The 14,552-nt window shown below is 46.9% G+C and overlaps 1 protein-coding gene and 1 non-coding gene across 2 annotated transcripts in view; one reads left to right on the top strand and one right to left on the bottom strand.

Moving 5' to 3' along the window:
- The first annotated feature begins 3,704 nt into the window (after positions 1-3,704).
- On the top strand, positions 3,705-3,776 carry TRNAA-AGC (transfer RNA alanine (anticodon AGC)). Its single transcript has one exon. It is a non-coding gene; the product is annotated as a tRNA-Ala (tRNA).
- Positions 3,777-7,761: 3,985 nt separating this feature from the next.
- The window catches only part of LOC128345843 (excitatory amino acid transporter 5-like), a 43,466-nt gene continuing 36,675 nt past the window's right edge, over positions 7,762-14,552 (bottom strand). The window contains exons 7-11 of the mRNA XM_053298412.1: positions 14,278-14,511; positions 12,799-12,993; positions 8,936-9,070; positions 7,909-8,012; positions 7,762-7,763 (exon numbers count right to left, since the gene is read on the bottom strand). Coding sequence (XP_053154387.1) covers positions 7,762-7,763; positions 7,909-8,012; positions 8,936-9,070; positions 12,799-12,993; positions 14,278-14,511 — 670 coding nt within the window. The remainder of the gene's footprint in view (positions 7,764-7,908; positions 8,013-8,935; positions 9,071-12,798; positions 12,994-14,277; positions 14,512-14,552) is intronic.

The raw sequence follows: 14,552 nt of genomic DNA, 5'->3' as shown, positions 1-14,552 counted from the left end.
GGAAAGACTTATTTTATTTTTTATTTCATTTTATAATATTGATTGATTGATTGATTGATTGATTGTTAAATTTATACCCCGCCTTTCATTAAGAAAATCCCAAGGTGGCTCACAATAAAATTTAAAAAGCAAGATTATAAAAAAGACACATTAAAATATTGAGCTAAAAAAATAGAAAACCAAACCTGATTTAAAAAAAAAAAAATTAAAACACAAGCATAAAAACAGTACAAAACACAAGAAGCAGCAGTGGAGACAATCATATAAAAGCCTGGGTAAAAAGCCACGATTTGACATGCTTTCTTTGATGGAGACTGAGGAGTGGATACCCACTGGGAGAGCATTCCAGAGTCTTCTGCCTGAAACCTTGGAGAAGTCACTGCCACTCAGTGTAGACAACACTGAGCTAGATGGACCAATGTTCTGACTCAGTAGAAGGCAGCTCTCTGTGTTCCTAAAGCAATATTTCCTATGGAAACTCTTGCATCCTAACCAAAGGAACCTCAATCAGTGCCCCCATCAAGACCAGTCAAGCCCCTGCCAATGTCTTCTGATTTCTAGGGACCTCCTTGCCTGAGTAAAAGTAACGTTGCACTGTTGAGTCAGTGTCAACTCCTGGCAACCACAAAACCGTGCGGTTTTCTTTTGTAAAGTCGTAAGTTGTGCTGTCGAGTCGGTGTCAACTCCTGATGACCACAGAGCCATTTGGTTTTCTTTGATGGAATACAGGAGGGGTTTACCATTGCCATCTCCCCGCAGTATGATATTATGCCTTTCAGCATCTTCCTATATTGCTTCTGTCCGATATAGGAGTTCCCCATAGTCTGGGAAACATACCAGTGGGGATTCAAACCAGCAACCTCTTGCTTCCTAGGCAAGTAGGCCAAAAAACCCAACCGTTTGTTGAGAAAAGGCAGCTGGCGCAGTTTCCCTTATGTTGCAATCCTCTGCTCTGAATTCTCCTGCTCAGCTCTGTCCGTGGTCCTGAACTGTTGCCTGGTCCATGTCTCAGAAAGGGCTGTGGCAGAGGCTGAAGCAGAACAGCTGGCAATTGTCTGCATTGTACTGCCCACATTCTGGCTTTACCACAGATCAATGTGTTGCACTACATGTATTTCCGGGGGAACAGAGTGGGCCTCGTCCCCTTATCTTTGGCAGTATCCTCTTTGGCTGTTTTTCAAAGGCTATGGTGTTAATTTGGCTATTTTAGGGGAGAATCGGGGGAAGAGGCAGGCTGCTGCATTTAACTGAGTTATTAATAAGGTAAGTGCCACCCTACCTTTTCTCCAACTATGCAAGCACCAAGGTATTGAATGATATGTATTTGCAACAACGGCTCTGAAATGTCCTGATCAGCTCTCTCCGTGGTCCTCACCTGTTGCCCTGGGAGCTATCCAAGGTCTCATTCCTGCTCCAGGTCATGGGAAAGGCTGTGGCAGGACTTGGAGCTGGACAACTATGACGCAGGATGAAGGAAACCACTCCAGAGGGCAAACTGGGAGAGGGTGGAGTTCCATATAAATCTTTCTTTATAAATATGCTCCATCTCCTCCAAGGAAAATCCTCCATTATTCATTCTCCAGACAGTCTTGGAGGAAACTGACTATCCAGACCCATTTCAAACTGGTTTTCTGGTGAGCTATGGAGTGGCAACTACCTGAAGGATGATCTGCAACAAGGAATTGACAGAGGGAGTGTGACTCTGTTGGTCCTGCTGGCTCTCTCAGTGGCTTTCAATACTATTGGCCATCGTATCCTTCTGGACTCTCTGAGAGGGCTGGGAGTGAGAGGCACTGCTTTGTTTTCCGCTCCTACATCTCAGACAGCGTCCAGATGGTGTTGCTTGGGAACTGTTTTTCTTCCAAACGTGAACTTTATATGGCATCCGCTAGGGCTTCCAATGCTCTTTAACCAGTGATGGAGCTAGATGAGAGAGAAACTGATACTGAATCAAAATAAGACAGAAGTGCTTATTGTGCGGGGTTGGAACCCAGGAGACCATTTTGATCTGCCAGTTCTGGACAGGACCACGCTCCCCCAGAGGGACAGGTACACAGTCTGGGAGTGCTTCTGCATCTAAACCTCTTTCTGACATCACAGGTTGGGGCAGTGGCCAGAGGTGCTTTCTAGCAGCTTCAGCTGATATGCCAGCTACATCCATTTCTTGATATAAACAACCTCAGAATAGTAGTACATATGTTGGTGACCTCCAGACTTGGCCACAGCAATGTGCTCTATGTGGGGCTGCCTTTGTATGTAGTCCAGAAACTGCCATTGGTACAGAATGCGGCAGCCAGGTTGATTTCCAGGTCATCGTGAAGAAACCAAATTTCTTCTATATTAAAAGAACTACATTGGCAACCAATATGTTTCCGGGCACAATATAAGGTGCTGGTTATCCTCTCTAATAAAATGCTTGGTGTCTGTCCGTGGATGGACACCAAGCGTGCGTTCATGCCTCCCTGGCCTGTTCTGGGCATGCGTGAAGCGCATGCCCAGAACAGAGCAGGGAGACACGACTGCCAGCACCCGGTGGCCATCTTGGGCAGCCAGAAGCGGCCGCCCCAAGAAGCTGGGTAAGCGGCTGCGGGGGACACTGGCCGAGGCAGCGGCAGAGCCGCCGCCTCGCCCAGAGGACGCGGCGCGGCCGAGGCGTGGCCGCGCCGCCAAAGCCGGGCGGGGGGAAGAGGCGGCGGGGGAAGCTGGCCGAGGTGGCAGCAGAGCCGCCGCCGAGGCCTGGCGCCACCGTCAGAGCCGGGCGGGAGGGAAGAAAAAATGCTGCCGCGGCCGACGCCACCGACCTACCACCCTCCCTCCCAACTGCTGAGCCCACCTTACCCCGCCCATGTCAGTCAGGCGCAGATAGACCTTAAATTCAGAGGCAGGGAGGAGCTCGCAAACAGAGCTCCTCTCTGTGCAAAGCCTCTTCCCGAAATGGCGTTTTGGGCGCAAAGGACGCCTACTGCGTCCTTTACGTCCATGCTGCCAGTTCTGGCACAGCCTTTGCACAGAGAGGAGCTCTATTTGCAAGCTCCTCTCTGCCTCTGAAATTAAGGATTATCTTCGCCCGACTGACACGGGCCGGGGTAAGGTGGACTCAGCAGTTGGGAGGGAGGGTGGTAGGTCGGTGGCGTCGGCGTCGGCTGCATTTTAAAAAAGAATTTCTAAGGCCTCCGCTCCACCGCCGGTCCCGGCCTCAGAAAAGTTTTGTTTAAAAAAAAAACCCTAAAAGGTGTGAGAGAAAGCTAGCGCCCGTTATCATAATGGGCTTAAAAATACTAGTAACCCATAAAGCCCTAAACAGCTTAGGCCTAAGGTATTTGAGAACATCTTCTTCACTATGAGCTCCATCACCCATTGAGATCATCCAGAAAGATCCGTCTACAGTGGCTGCCAGTTCATCTGGAGTCTACTCAGAGACAGGCCTTTTCTGTTGCTGCCCCAAGACCTTGGAATGCCATTCCTGAAATGAGCCTTTCCATCTCTGACAACTTTAAAAAGGTCTCTAAATACAAACTTCTTCATCCAAGCTTTTTAACTAAAATTGTGGTTTTAAATTGTTTTAATGTTTTGTTTTATATTGTTATGAATCACCCAGAGAGGTACGTTTGGGACAGTGTTAAAATATAATAGATAAATATTTGAGTTACAAATAAAGTGCCAGAGATATTTTAGGAGTGAGGCCAGAAAAACCCTATGAGGATGGGGTTGTATCTCAGTGGTAGAGCATCTGCTTAGCATGCAGAAGGTCCCTGGTTCAATCCCTGGCAGCATCTCTAGGTAGGGGTGGGAAAGAATCCTGCCTGAAACCTTGGAGAGTCGCTGCCAGTCATTGTAGATAATACTGAGCTAAATGGACCAAGAGTCTGATTTGGTATAAGGCGGCTTATGTTTCTATGTAAAAGGCCCTTTCCCCCATCCACTTCCATCATCAACTTGGGACAGATGAAGAATAATAATCGTGAGCTTCAGCAGCTGGCCAGTAAGAAACCATGTGAGGAGGCCTGCCACTTCTGGTGGTGGGGAACAGAAAGGCCCTTCCCATCACCATTCCATTCCTTACACTATTTCATGTGCAAAATGCAAACAGATCTGACCTTACTGGGTTTTCTCCAACACAATGACCTCACACTGTGAACAACAGTATGTGTGGTGGGCTGGATAGCCTCTTTCCTGGGAACTTTTATGTATCCTGACTGGTTTACCAAGAAAGAGATCTGTCTCCAAAGGGCCAGGAATACAGAAGTTTTGAAGCACTTTGGTCAGGGCTCTCGATGCGTGGAGAAATCCAGCAATGGAAGCTAATGCCCCCACCACTTCCTATTCTTTCCAGAAAACTTTCCATTTTCTGTACCCCACCCTGTTTAAAACAGAATATCTGAATATGGAAATCAGCTGCCTTGCAAAGCAACACAGTCCTAAATCACTCAAGGAAGTGAACCAAACCATGTGGCGGAGTAGGTCAGAGCAACCAAGGGTCTCCAACCCACTGCTTGAGGGTCAGAAGAGAACGATTTCCCAATTGCAAAGTGGCAATGACCAGGCCCTGAGTATCAACACTCACCTCCACACGCAGAGGCTCTCCACATGAGCAGTGTGGAGAGCCTAACTGGGCTTTGTGGGGAGGGCGGGTTTAGTCCACTCTCCCTGCAGATGAGCAGGGAGCTCACCCTGGGAGGCCAGATCGGCTGCCCACATGACTACTGGCTCTTTCATGGAGCTGGTAGGGACAGAGGGGATCGGGGGCTGCCCAGCCCCCGGAAGTCCCAGAACGCCCCATGCAAGTGCGTGGGGCATTCTGGGGAGACCCCCGAGGCCAGGAGGCTTGTTGCAGCCTCCCGGTCAGGGGTCTCCTTGTGAGTCGCCGTGGCATGGAGTCATGCTGTGGCAACTCACAATCACCAAAACAGGGTTAGCAGCGCTCCACTAGCCTAGTTTAAGGGGAGGGGTACTTTGGGAGGTTTGCTGCCGGGAGCCGCACAGCTCCCATTGCAGCACACAACCTCTCAAAAGCGGGCTGGGCTCCCTTAGCCCGCTTTTGGGAGATCGTGAAAATAGCCTCCCAGTCTTCCCCAAGGTCATTTCTGAACTTAAGCATGAATAAGCCCTAGGGGACACCTCCCGCAGACGTCTACCTCTCAAAACAGGTTGTTACAAGACAGAAGCCAGGAAGACAAAGCAAAAATTATAATAAAGCAGGGAGATGCTGCAAGCAAACATCAGGTAGAGTGCCAAGAACGAAAACTCTTCTTTAAATACAACCATTTAAAAAAACATTTTATTTTGTAAAAAAAGAAAGAAAAAAAAGGATCAAGTCCAGCAGTTTCTGAATGTACTACAAAGACCATTTCCCTCTCCCCTTTGCATGGCCTGCATGCAATTGTTGTGTCCAGAGGTATTAACAAGAACCAAAGTCAAAGATGTTCAGTTATTGCACTCATTTCTGCTGCTGAAACTCTCATCCTCTGTCTCATTCTGTTCCCACGCAGGGGACCGCATGGTTGGTTAATCATCAGTTCACACAGTAGGTTCATCTGCCTGCAGTAAGTCAACTCAATTGCTCTCTGTGGTCTGAAACAGGCGTTGCAATGGTCCGTCTTCCTCAGAGAAATTGCTGACTGATGCCTGTAATGACTCCTGTTGGAGTGACTTGAGCTGGGGGGGCAGGGGCTTCCCTCACAATAAAGTAGCAATGCCTGACCCTTTGCATCCCCAGATGCAACTGTGGCTTTTAAAAGGTGCTCTTTACTTGTGCAAATTGTCAAGTAGCTACCATCTCTCTGGATATGCCAGATAAGGTGTTACTACTTCCATGTGGCCGCATTTGCAAGGGATGTTTGGACAGCTGTTCAAATTTGCAGATACCCGAACCAGCCCCTAATTACTCTTCTGGGATGCACCATCCAAAGCAGAGCCAGAGCTCACCTCCAAGGTTAGGTGATCCCAAAGAACCAATCCTGCATTGCTATCTGCTATAAAGCTTCCTATCTGCCAGGTCTCTAGCTGTGTTCACACATGATGTTCAGTGCACATGCAGTCTGCCTACGGTGTATGCATGCACAGTTATCCACACATTTTGAGCTATGCAACTGCAGCAGCTCACTTCCTTCCTATCTGTATGCTGCATTTGTAAGAGACTGTACCTGACTCACTTTTATAATGAAGGCAGCTACAGTCAGCCACACAAAACCATGGATGTGTATATGAACAGCATAATGTCTGAAGAAGGCTCCTTCAGTTTGGCAATTTATTAAGCTGTGCCTCCGGTCTACCCGGCTGCCCCATTTCCCGCAGGCTAGAACATAGGAAGCTGCCTTCTACTAAGTCAGACTATTGGGCCATCTTACTCAATACTATCTACATTGACTGGCAGTGGCTCTCCAAGATTTCAGACAAGAGTCCTTCCCAGCCCCACCTGGAGATGCTGCCAGGCATTGAACCAGGGATCTTCTGGATGCAAGTTAGCAAATGCTCTTCCACTAAGCTATGGCCCCATCCCCTAATGGGAATATCTTACAGCCCTCGCAGGTAGTCTTCCATCCAAATGCAAACCAAGGCAGACCCTGCTTAGCAAGGGAACAATTCATGCTTACTACCACAAGTCCAGCTAGGCTCTCAGAACAGGGAACCAAAGGAGAGGACTGGCCTGCTGGTTGTTTGGCAAGAAGATTTTGAGAAGCATTCTTATCATTTTAGTCTCCCAAAGACTCCTTCAATTGCTGGTTCTGCCTGCACCTGCTCAGCCTCTCAACCAATTGCCCCCTTTCTCCCATTCTTTCCCCTATATTCTTTCCTGGCTGCTTGATCTCTTTCCTTTCCATGGTTCTCCCAACAATTTATCCTTCATCTTCCCCTTTATTTTGATTTTCCATCCTATATATTCCACTCTCTGTAAGCCCACAAACTCCTGAATCTTTATCGGCACCCTTCCATTCTGACTGGCTGGTGTGCAAAAAAGAATATGTCACAAGTGTGCCTTCAGGCGGCTGCACTTGGGAAGCACCATGCAGTAAATAGCTGCAGCTAGGTTAGGTATTTAGCAGAAAATTCTGACCAGACAGCAGAATTATCTAGTCTGTGAGCTGAATACAAACTTTGATATCAGGACTGCAGATAGAGCTGTTGGCTTTTAGGATGGAGTCTCCAAGAAGACAAAAATATTGCTTTAAAAACCCTTCACTTTCTATTACAAAAAGGTTCCAAGAAAAACAGTAGAAGGGAAATATGGACCAAGTTGCCCTTTAGAGTCCCACACACCACCATATTGGGTAACCTGGGGCTATCTTTTTTAAAAAGTAAAGATGATCTCCAGGCATTCCTGTCTAGTACTTCTTGGTTCAGAAGCTATGTTTTCTGAGAAACTAGTTGCATGTGGCTTTGCAAGATTCCTGCTTTTGCGAACCAAGAGGCCAGAGTTCGGATGGGCAGAGTCACAGCTGAAAAACGGACTTCCTTGTATCCCTGCAAGAGAAGAGCTTCCTTCTCTGGAGTTTTGAGTCATTCCTGGCTTCTTTACAGCATAACTCCCTCCATGGCATTGTGCGTGATGAGGCTCTTGTGCGGTGGGGCACCCAGAGGACCAAGCAGTGGTGAAAGCAGCACCATCTCAACTCTGCCTTGTGTGCTTTCTGGGGAACAAGAACACTGAAGGCGCTACACCTGGCAGATGTTGTAATTTGCTCGCTCGGATAAAACCTCTTCGATGACTTCCATCACATGGTCCTTGGACTGAGAGAGGGATGCCTCTGCCAAGGCTGACTTCTCTTTGCTGCTTTCAAGATCTTGCTGAGGAAAGACATTGGAATCAAGATAAACAGAAATTGAGATAAATGGGCTGAATTCAGAGCTGCCCAGCTCACCTCAACCAGCCTTGCTGGTATTAGCTCCCTTCCCAAGCAACATACATACATACCTTGGGTAGTTTTGGAGAAAAGTCTTCCTGGCAGATATGGGCTATGATTCCTGCTGCCAACGCATCACCTAGGACATTGGTCATTGTGCGTAACCGGTCCCTAGAGGAAGGAGAACAAAGGGAACTGGTTGGAAGCCGCTTTGGGGAGCTTAACATCTGAAGTGGAACTTTTGTTAGTTAGAGACCATGGAGAAGAAAAACGGTCTTTCTTCCTAAAAATTAAAAGGGACCTGATTTCACTTTAAATGGGTTTATAAGAAATAGTTACAACAAGCCTGTGATGTTCAACTGAAGTGACTGATACTTTTGGAAGGATGTTCTTTCTCTCTGAAATAAAAATAGTCCCTTTTATTCTATTTTTCTTTTTCTGATTGTCTTGTAACTGATATTCCCTGTAATGTTGACATCTTGCTGCATTATCACTGCCTTTTGTTTGTGAAACTGCACCGTTGGTGTCCCCCCTGTTTTTTGTTTGTAAAACTGATTAATAAAAATTAAATTAAACAGAGAGAGAGAGAGAGAGAGAGAGAGAAACAAGGCACTGTGATTTTTCCAAAAGCCTCCAAAATTGGGGGGAAATTTTGTGTTATAGTGGTATAATACTAGAATACTAGCATGAAAAAAAAAGATGCCTGCTGGTCAATTTCACCTTGGCTGAGAAATCCTCAAGCCAGCCTGTCAATTTCACCTCAGCTATCAAGTCCTCCAAACTAGCAAAGCAAAACAACAAATGTTTGATGTTATGACTGTATCTATTTCTCTGGATAAATGCTGCTTCTTAATTAATTGCTTCCTGAAACTGTTTCCTCTTAAGCAACCTATCCCCCTTTTTTTTGGCGGCGGGGGGGGGGGATTTCTTCCACAAACATTTCACACTCAGAAGAGCAACCTCTTACAAAGCAGATGATGACCTGGTGCCGAAGGGAGAATTGCTTCCCAACTCCCCAACATCAACCCATTTCAAAAACCGCAACCCACACAGACTGTTGGGAGCCCTGAGGGATGGAGATGGGAGCAACTCACAAGGCCCAGTCGACAGCAATGATGAGAGTTATGTCTTCTGTCGGGAGGCCAACGGAGGTCAAGACGATCACCATTGTGACGAGGCCCGACTGGGGAATCCCGGCTGCCCCGATGCTGGCTGCTGTGGCTGTAATGCTGCAGAAACAGAGATGACAGAACCATGGGGAACATGCTTTCCCATCCATCATAGCCAATAGGCAGCGTCAGGGCCTTCCAAGTTCAGCTTCTCCAAACAAAGCTATTGCACCAGGCCAGAATGTGTAGTTTTGTTGCCCCAAGTCACAGCACTCTCCCCAGGCACTCAAAAGCATGAAGGCATTGTCTCAGGCATCCCGCCAATAGGCCAGGATTATTGCTCCCATACTGCAGGATGGAGGAGGATGCTGAGCCAGAGATATGACAGCTTCCTTACACTACCCAGAAGGCTCAAGCTGAGTCCAGATTTGAACCCAAGACTTCTAGCTCATAGCTTGTACTCATAATCACTATGCAGTCCTAAGGCATCATATGCTTTGAGCTGGTGTAGTGTATAGGCTAAGAGACTGAACCAGGAAGACCCTCTTTTGAATCTTACCTCTTGTATAAACCCACTGGGTGGCCTCAGGCAATCCCCTCCCTTTCAGCCTCATGTCTGCCATACGAGAACAATAATACTTACCTTACCTCACAGCAGGGGTTCCCAAATGTGGGTCCCCAGATGCTAATGGACTACAGCTCCCACCACCCACAGATACAATGGCCTTTGTAGCCCCACAACATCTGGGGACCCATATTCAAGAATCTCTGCCATACTGAGTTGTTGAATGGATACAATGTGAACTGCTTTGACCAGTCAAAGGCACTATTCAAATGCACCACATTACTGCTCTCAATAACTATGTTGCACATTCGGACTGTTGAATGAAACAGGATGGTGGCAGTAATGTTTGTTTTCCACAGGTATGCCCCGTTCAGATACCAAGTGTGGGGATGGAGTGCTGATTCATTTAAATATCAAAAGGGGCATGTGGGGGAGGGAAACCGGAACATTCCCCTTCTCAGCTTCTCACAGCCAACCACCCCAGGAACTTTGCCCCCAGTCCAGTTCCCAATATCAGAATGGAACTGCAGGGGGAGTTAAGGCAGCAGACCATAGGGAGATGAGTGAGAGAGATTTACCCCTTTCTCCCTTCTGAGGTTAACCAAGACCACATGCACAAACCACTTCATGCATGAACAGTAAACATGGCTGCAGCATCAAATTTGTGATCTGAGGTGTGTTTCAGGATTTCCTGGTGTTGGTTTCTTTCTTTCTTTCAGATTCTTGCACAGTGCAATGCATATTATGCTGAAGCATGTTATAAATACATTCTATGTGGGAGGCAAGGAGGGGAAGTAGCGATGTGCACAAAATGGATTTTGAATTCTGTTTCGTGCTCGAATGAAATACAAACGGCAGAAACGTTTCCTCGAAAACAGCAGCCGGGCCAGCTGTTTCGATGAAACAACTCGAAACGTGTCAAGTGTTTCAGCCATGGGGAACAATGGGGAAATTTGAAAGACTCCATTGTTCCCCATGGGTAGCTCCTAGGGACACCAAAGTGGGTTGTGTGGTAGGACATGATGGGCACTACAAACCACCCAACCTACAAAAGAAATGGGCAAGCAGGCGATTGTAAACACATTTTTAACCTTTCCGCCAACACCAATAGGATCTGCACTCAAAGAATGCATGCACACAAGTTTTGCATTGCAATTTGCAATGCATTTTGCAACCCTGCCTTGAAAAGTACTGCAGAAGCACACAGTAAAGGGGAACCTGTCCCTCCCGACACAGTACACAAATTTCAAACATAGTCCAAAAATGAATCACTGACCCAGAATCCACTGCCAGCCACAGTGCTTGTTCTACAGTAACATCATTGGCACATGTTGCTCTCTCTCACACAATAATGACTCCTTATGTTACTTCCTAGCATTGCAACACCTACCACAGCAGCACCCTTACTTAGTAGCAAGCATAGCCATAAACTCAACTACAGCAACTTCAGCTACATTTTTTGACTGAGTAAACCTTGCAGTGCAGATTGCAGAGTGGACCAGAGCAGTGAGTGATGCACAAGTTAGTCTCAAAGACAGACATGGAGCTCATCACAGCAATCGCCAATAAATATTACACAATACATATGCACACATACACAGAGCAGCAACTGTTCATTTCTCACCACAACACTATCTCACTAACAAAATAAACCACAACTCAAGGAAGGCAGGCACCCAAGTTCTGCCTTTGTCAATCTGAGATCCAGCAAAACCAGATAGTTATAGCAGCAATAGCACAGCATATTATATTCAGTGCTGGGGCAGGGGTACCACAGAATCAAACCTTCCTTCCTCCACTCCTGTCCTGGTGCCTCTTCAAGAGAGCCTCTTCAAGAGAGGCACAGTATAAGGGCTCTCTCTGGCTCTGAGTCCTTTTAAATAGATTTTGAAATTCCCTCCTTTTGTGTCCCCCCTCCCTCCTCCCAGCCAATGGGGGCACAGTTGCCCATGACAATACTTGATTTGTTTGATAACAAACAAACCAAGAAGCAAGAGCGCTTTCCTGATTACACGCTACAACAGTATCACTACTGTCCACTAAGTGTGCTTCCGTACTGCCTGTGTTTCGACATCGCAGTCCCTGTGCTGTCAGCAAGGTGCTGTTCACATTTTCAATGCCTTCTTTCAGATTTTATCCTTGTGTTTTAGTCCTACAACATTGCATGTGTGTCACAAATAAATAGCTGTATTTTCCCATTGTAGGAGGGTTGTGCAAGCTATTTATGTTTTCAAAACAATCCTGCCAAGCCGAAGCATTTTACTGTTGAACAGCGTGTAATCTGGAAAGCACCAAAGAGATCACAAGCCAATCAGAAGACAGTGCCAGAAAACCAACCAGCAAGGGAAAAACAGCCCACCAAAATGATCCTCGAAATGTCAAAACATAAGGACCTGCTCTCCTTTTTCATAAGCTCCCGCTCCTCACTCCCCTCCCCACTGTGCCAAACCGGTGCCAAACCATGGTTCATGCACACCCCTATCTGCACATCCCTAAGGGGAAAGAACAGTAATAGCTGTAATAGTTTGGCCATAAATCTGCCATCCTCAAGATTAAGAATCTCTAGTAATTAAACAGTGCCTTATGTATCTATTACAATATTTATACTCTACTCCTCCAGTGCAATACCGCTCAAGGTGGCTCAAGAAACCCTGATTTAGAGGGCTTTAGAGCAAGGGCTCCCAATTCTGAATCCTCGGAAGTTATTGGACTACAACGCCCATCATGCCCAGCCACAATGGCTGAAGAAACACCAGCTTTGGAGTATTTACATCACATGCACTGTCTGAGATCTCTTTACAACAATCTTATAGGCAGATCAGTCTTATTATCTCCATTTTGCTGATAGGAGCTGTCTTGTGAGTTCATGGCAGAGGGGAGATCTGAACCAAAGGTTTCTGGATCACAGCTCACATCTTTAACCACTTCTGCTGGATGAGATCTGGCATCCCCACTTTCACATCACAGTCCCGCAGCCTGCCTTCAAGCTCATTTTCATATCCCTAAAATAAACACATTTGTTTACTCCTGCTTTGCTTTTGGCTTGCTATAGTAGCAGTTCATGATTGGGAGTAGCCACCATATATTCTCTTGACAAAGGTAGAGGATCTTGGGAGACTTGGATAAAGATGTTCCAAAAGGGAATGGCTACAGATCCTGGAATGATGCACTCTGCCCCTCTTTTATAACAGTAAGAATATCACTGAGTCTCCTAACTTTTCTTTTCTTGGTGTCTGCTTCCCCCCAGCAAAGCCCACCAGAGGGGAGAAGGGAGCACATTTACCTTATGGTAACTATCTGTCCCAAGTCCAGGTCATACTCGTTCACTTGTGCAATAAAGATGGCGGCCACGGCCTCATAAAGGGCAGTTCCATCCATGTTGATGGTGGCACCTACTGGGAGGACAAAGCGGGCCACTCGTCTGTCGATCCCATTGTTTTCTAGAAGACACTTCAGGGTGATGGGCAGCGTGGCTGAGCTGTGAGGAGAAAACCCACACGTGATAGAGGCAGCTCATGCAGAGGCAGTCACAAATGAAATAAGCCAAAGGAAATGTGACCGGCAAGAGGCCCGTCCAGCTGTTTCTAAGGGCAACAATTGTGCAGCTCTGAGACTTAATTTTTTTAGGATATTTATATTTTCATGGGGGTGGGGGTGGGGAAGGTTCTCAAAGTAGTTTACATAGAAAGATGAAGAGGAGGAGGTTCCCTATCAGTGTTACCTCTATGGCATGCGTGCGCTCACACATTTTTAAATGTCGGTTCAGTTAATTTTAGATCCCGCTCAGGTTGAATCAGGGAGGCCCCACCCTCAATGCATGTGCACACACACTGCCATGATACCGATAGAACAAAACTCATTCTGCACACAGATGAAAAAATTTAGAGAGAACACTATTCCCTATCCCAAAGGGGCTCATAGTCTAAAAAGAAATGTAAGGGAAACACCAGGTTCAGCCGCTGGAAAGATGGTGTACTGGAATCGGACAGGGACAGTTGCGCTTCCCCATAACAATAAGAGAGCCTCTTTTGCCCAGTTAACAGGGGAATCCTTGGTATGTTATAGAGCAGAATTTCCAACTATGGGTTCCCAGATGTTGTTGGACTACAACTCCCATCATCCCTCAGCCACAATGGTCTCAGCCCCTGCTAACTGAGCAAAGAGGCACCTTTAAAAGTGGTGATTCTCTTATTTAGCAGGGGGAGAGCAACTAGTGCATAGGGAGGTGCATGAATTGGTCCGGATGTCTGGCATTTGAGTTGGTTCGGAAGCTGGGGGTGGTGGTGTTTCTTTAAGGCACAGGGAGGGGGAGGGGGCACCAGAAGGGGGAAATGTGGCAGGGGAGGTAAGAGCACCCTCCCTGCGCCTTAAAGGACTCTCCCCTGCCTCCCGAACGTGTTTGTGCACACCCCTACTAGCGCAACATCCCTCCAGTGCCTGTTGCTGGTTACCTTGTGTTTCTTCTTAGACTGTGAACCCTTTTGGGACAGGGAATCATCTTATTTATTTGTATTTTTCTGTGCAGACCACTTTGAGAACTTTGTTGAAAAGTGGTATATAAACAAGTATATAAACATTCACAGCAGTATTATTATAGGAGGAGAAGGGTGGGTGCCTGTCCAGAGATGCCCTTTCTTAAGCCAACATCTTTGCTACAAGTACAGTGCAGACACAGGAGCAACTGAAGCCATTTTAATGTCCACCGAGGGAGAGCACAGTGTTTATTGAGCACATTTATGAGCTGCCCTACAGCCTTTCCTACCTGGACGATGTGGCCAGAGCAATCAGGAGGGCTTGGAGGATCCCCCTCATGAAGGAGAAGGGGTTTTTCTTGGTAATCAGCACAAAGAGCAGAGGCAAGAAGCAGAGGCTGTGGATGGCCAGCCCAGTCACCACCGTCATGGCATAGAGGCCCAGCTTCTTTCCGATCACTGAAGGCTCCTCCATCTCCAAGATCTTTCCAGCAATCAGGAAGACAATGCCGAACGGGAAGTACCTGCCAAGCACAAGGCATCAGCATTCATTCCTCGGGCCTTC

This window comes from Hemicordylus capensis, chromosome 2, assembly GCF_027244095.1.
Source record: "Hemicordylus capensis ecotype Gifberg chromosome 2, rHemCap1.1.pri, whole genome shotgun sequence".
NCBI classification, from domain to species: Eukaryota; Metazoa; Chordata; class Lepidosauria; order Squamata; family Cordylidae; genus Hemicordylus; species Hemicordylus capensis.
Note: the sequence above shows the minus strand (reverse complement) of the source record. Positions and strands in the feature narration are given on the sequence as shown.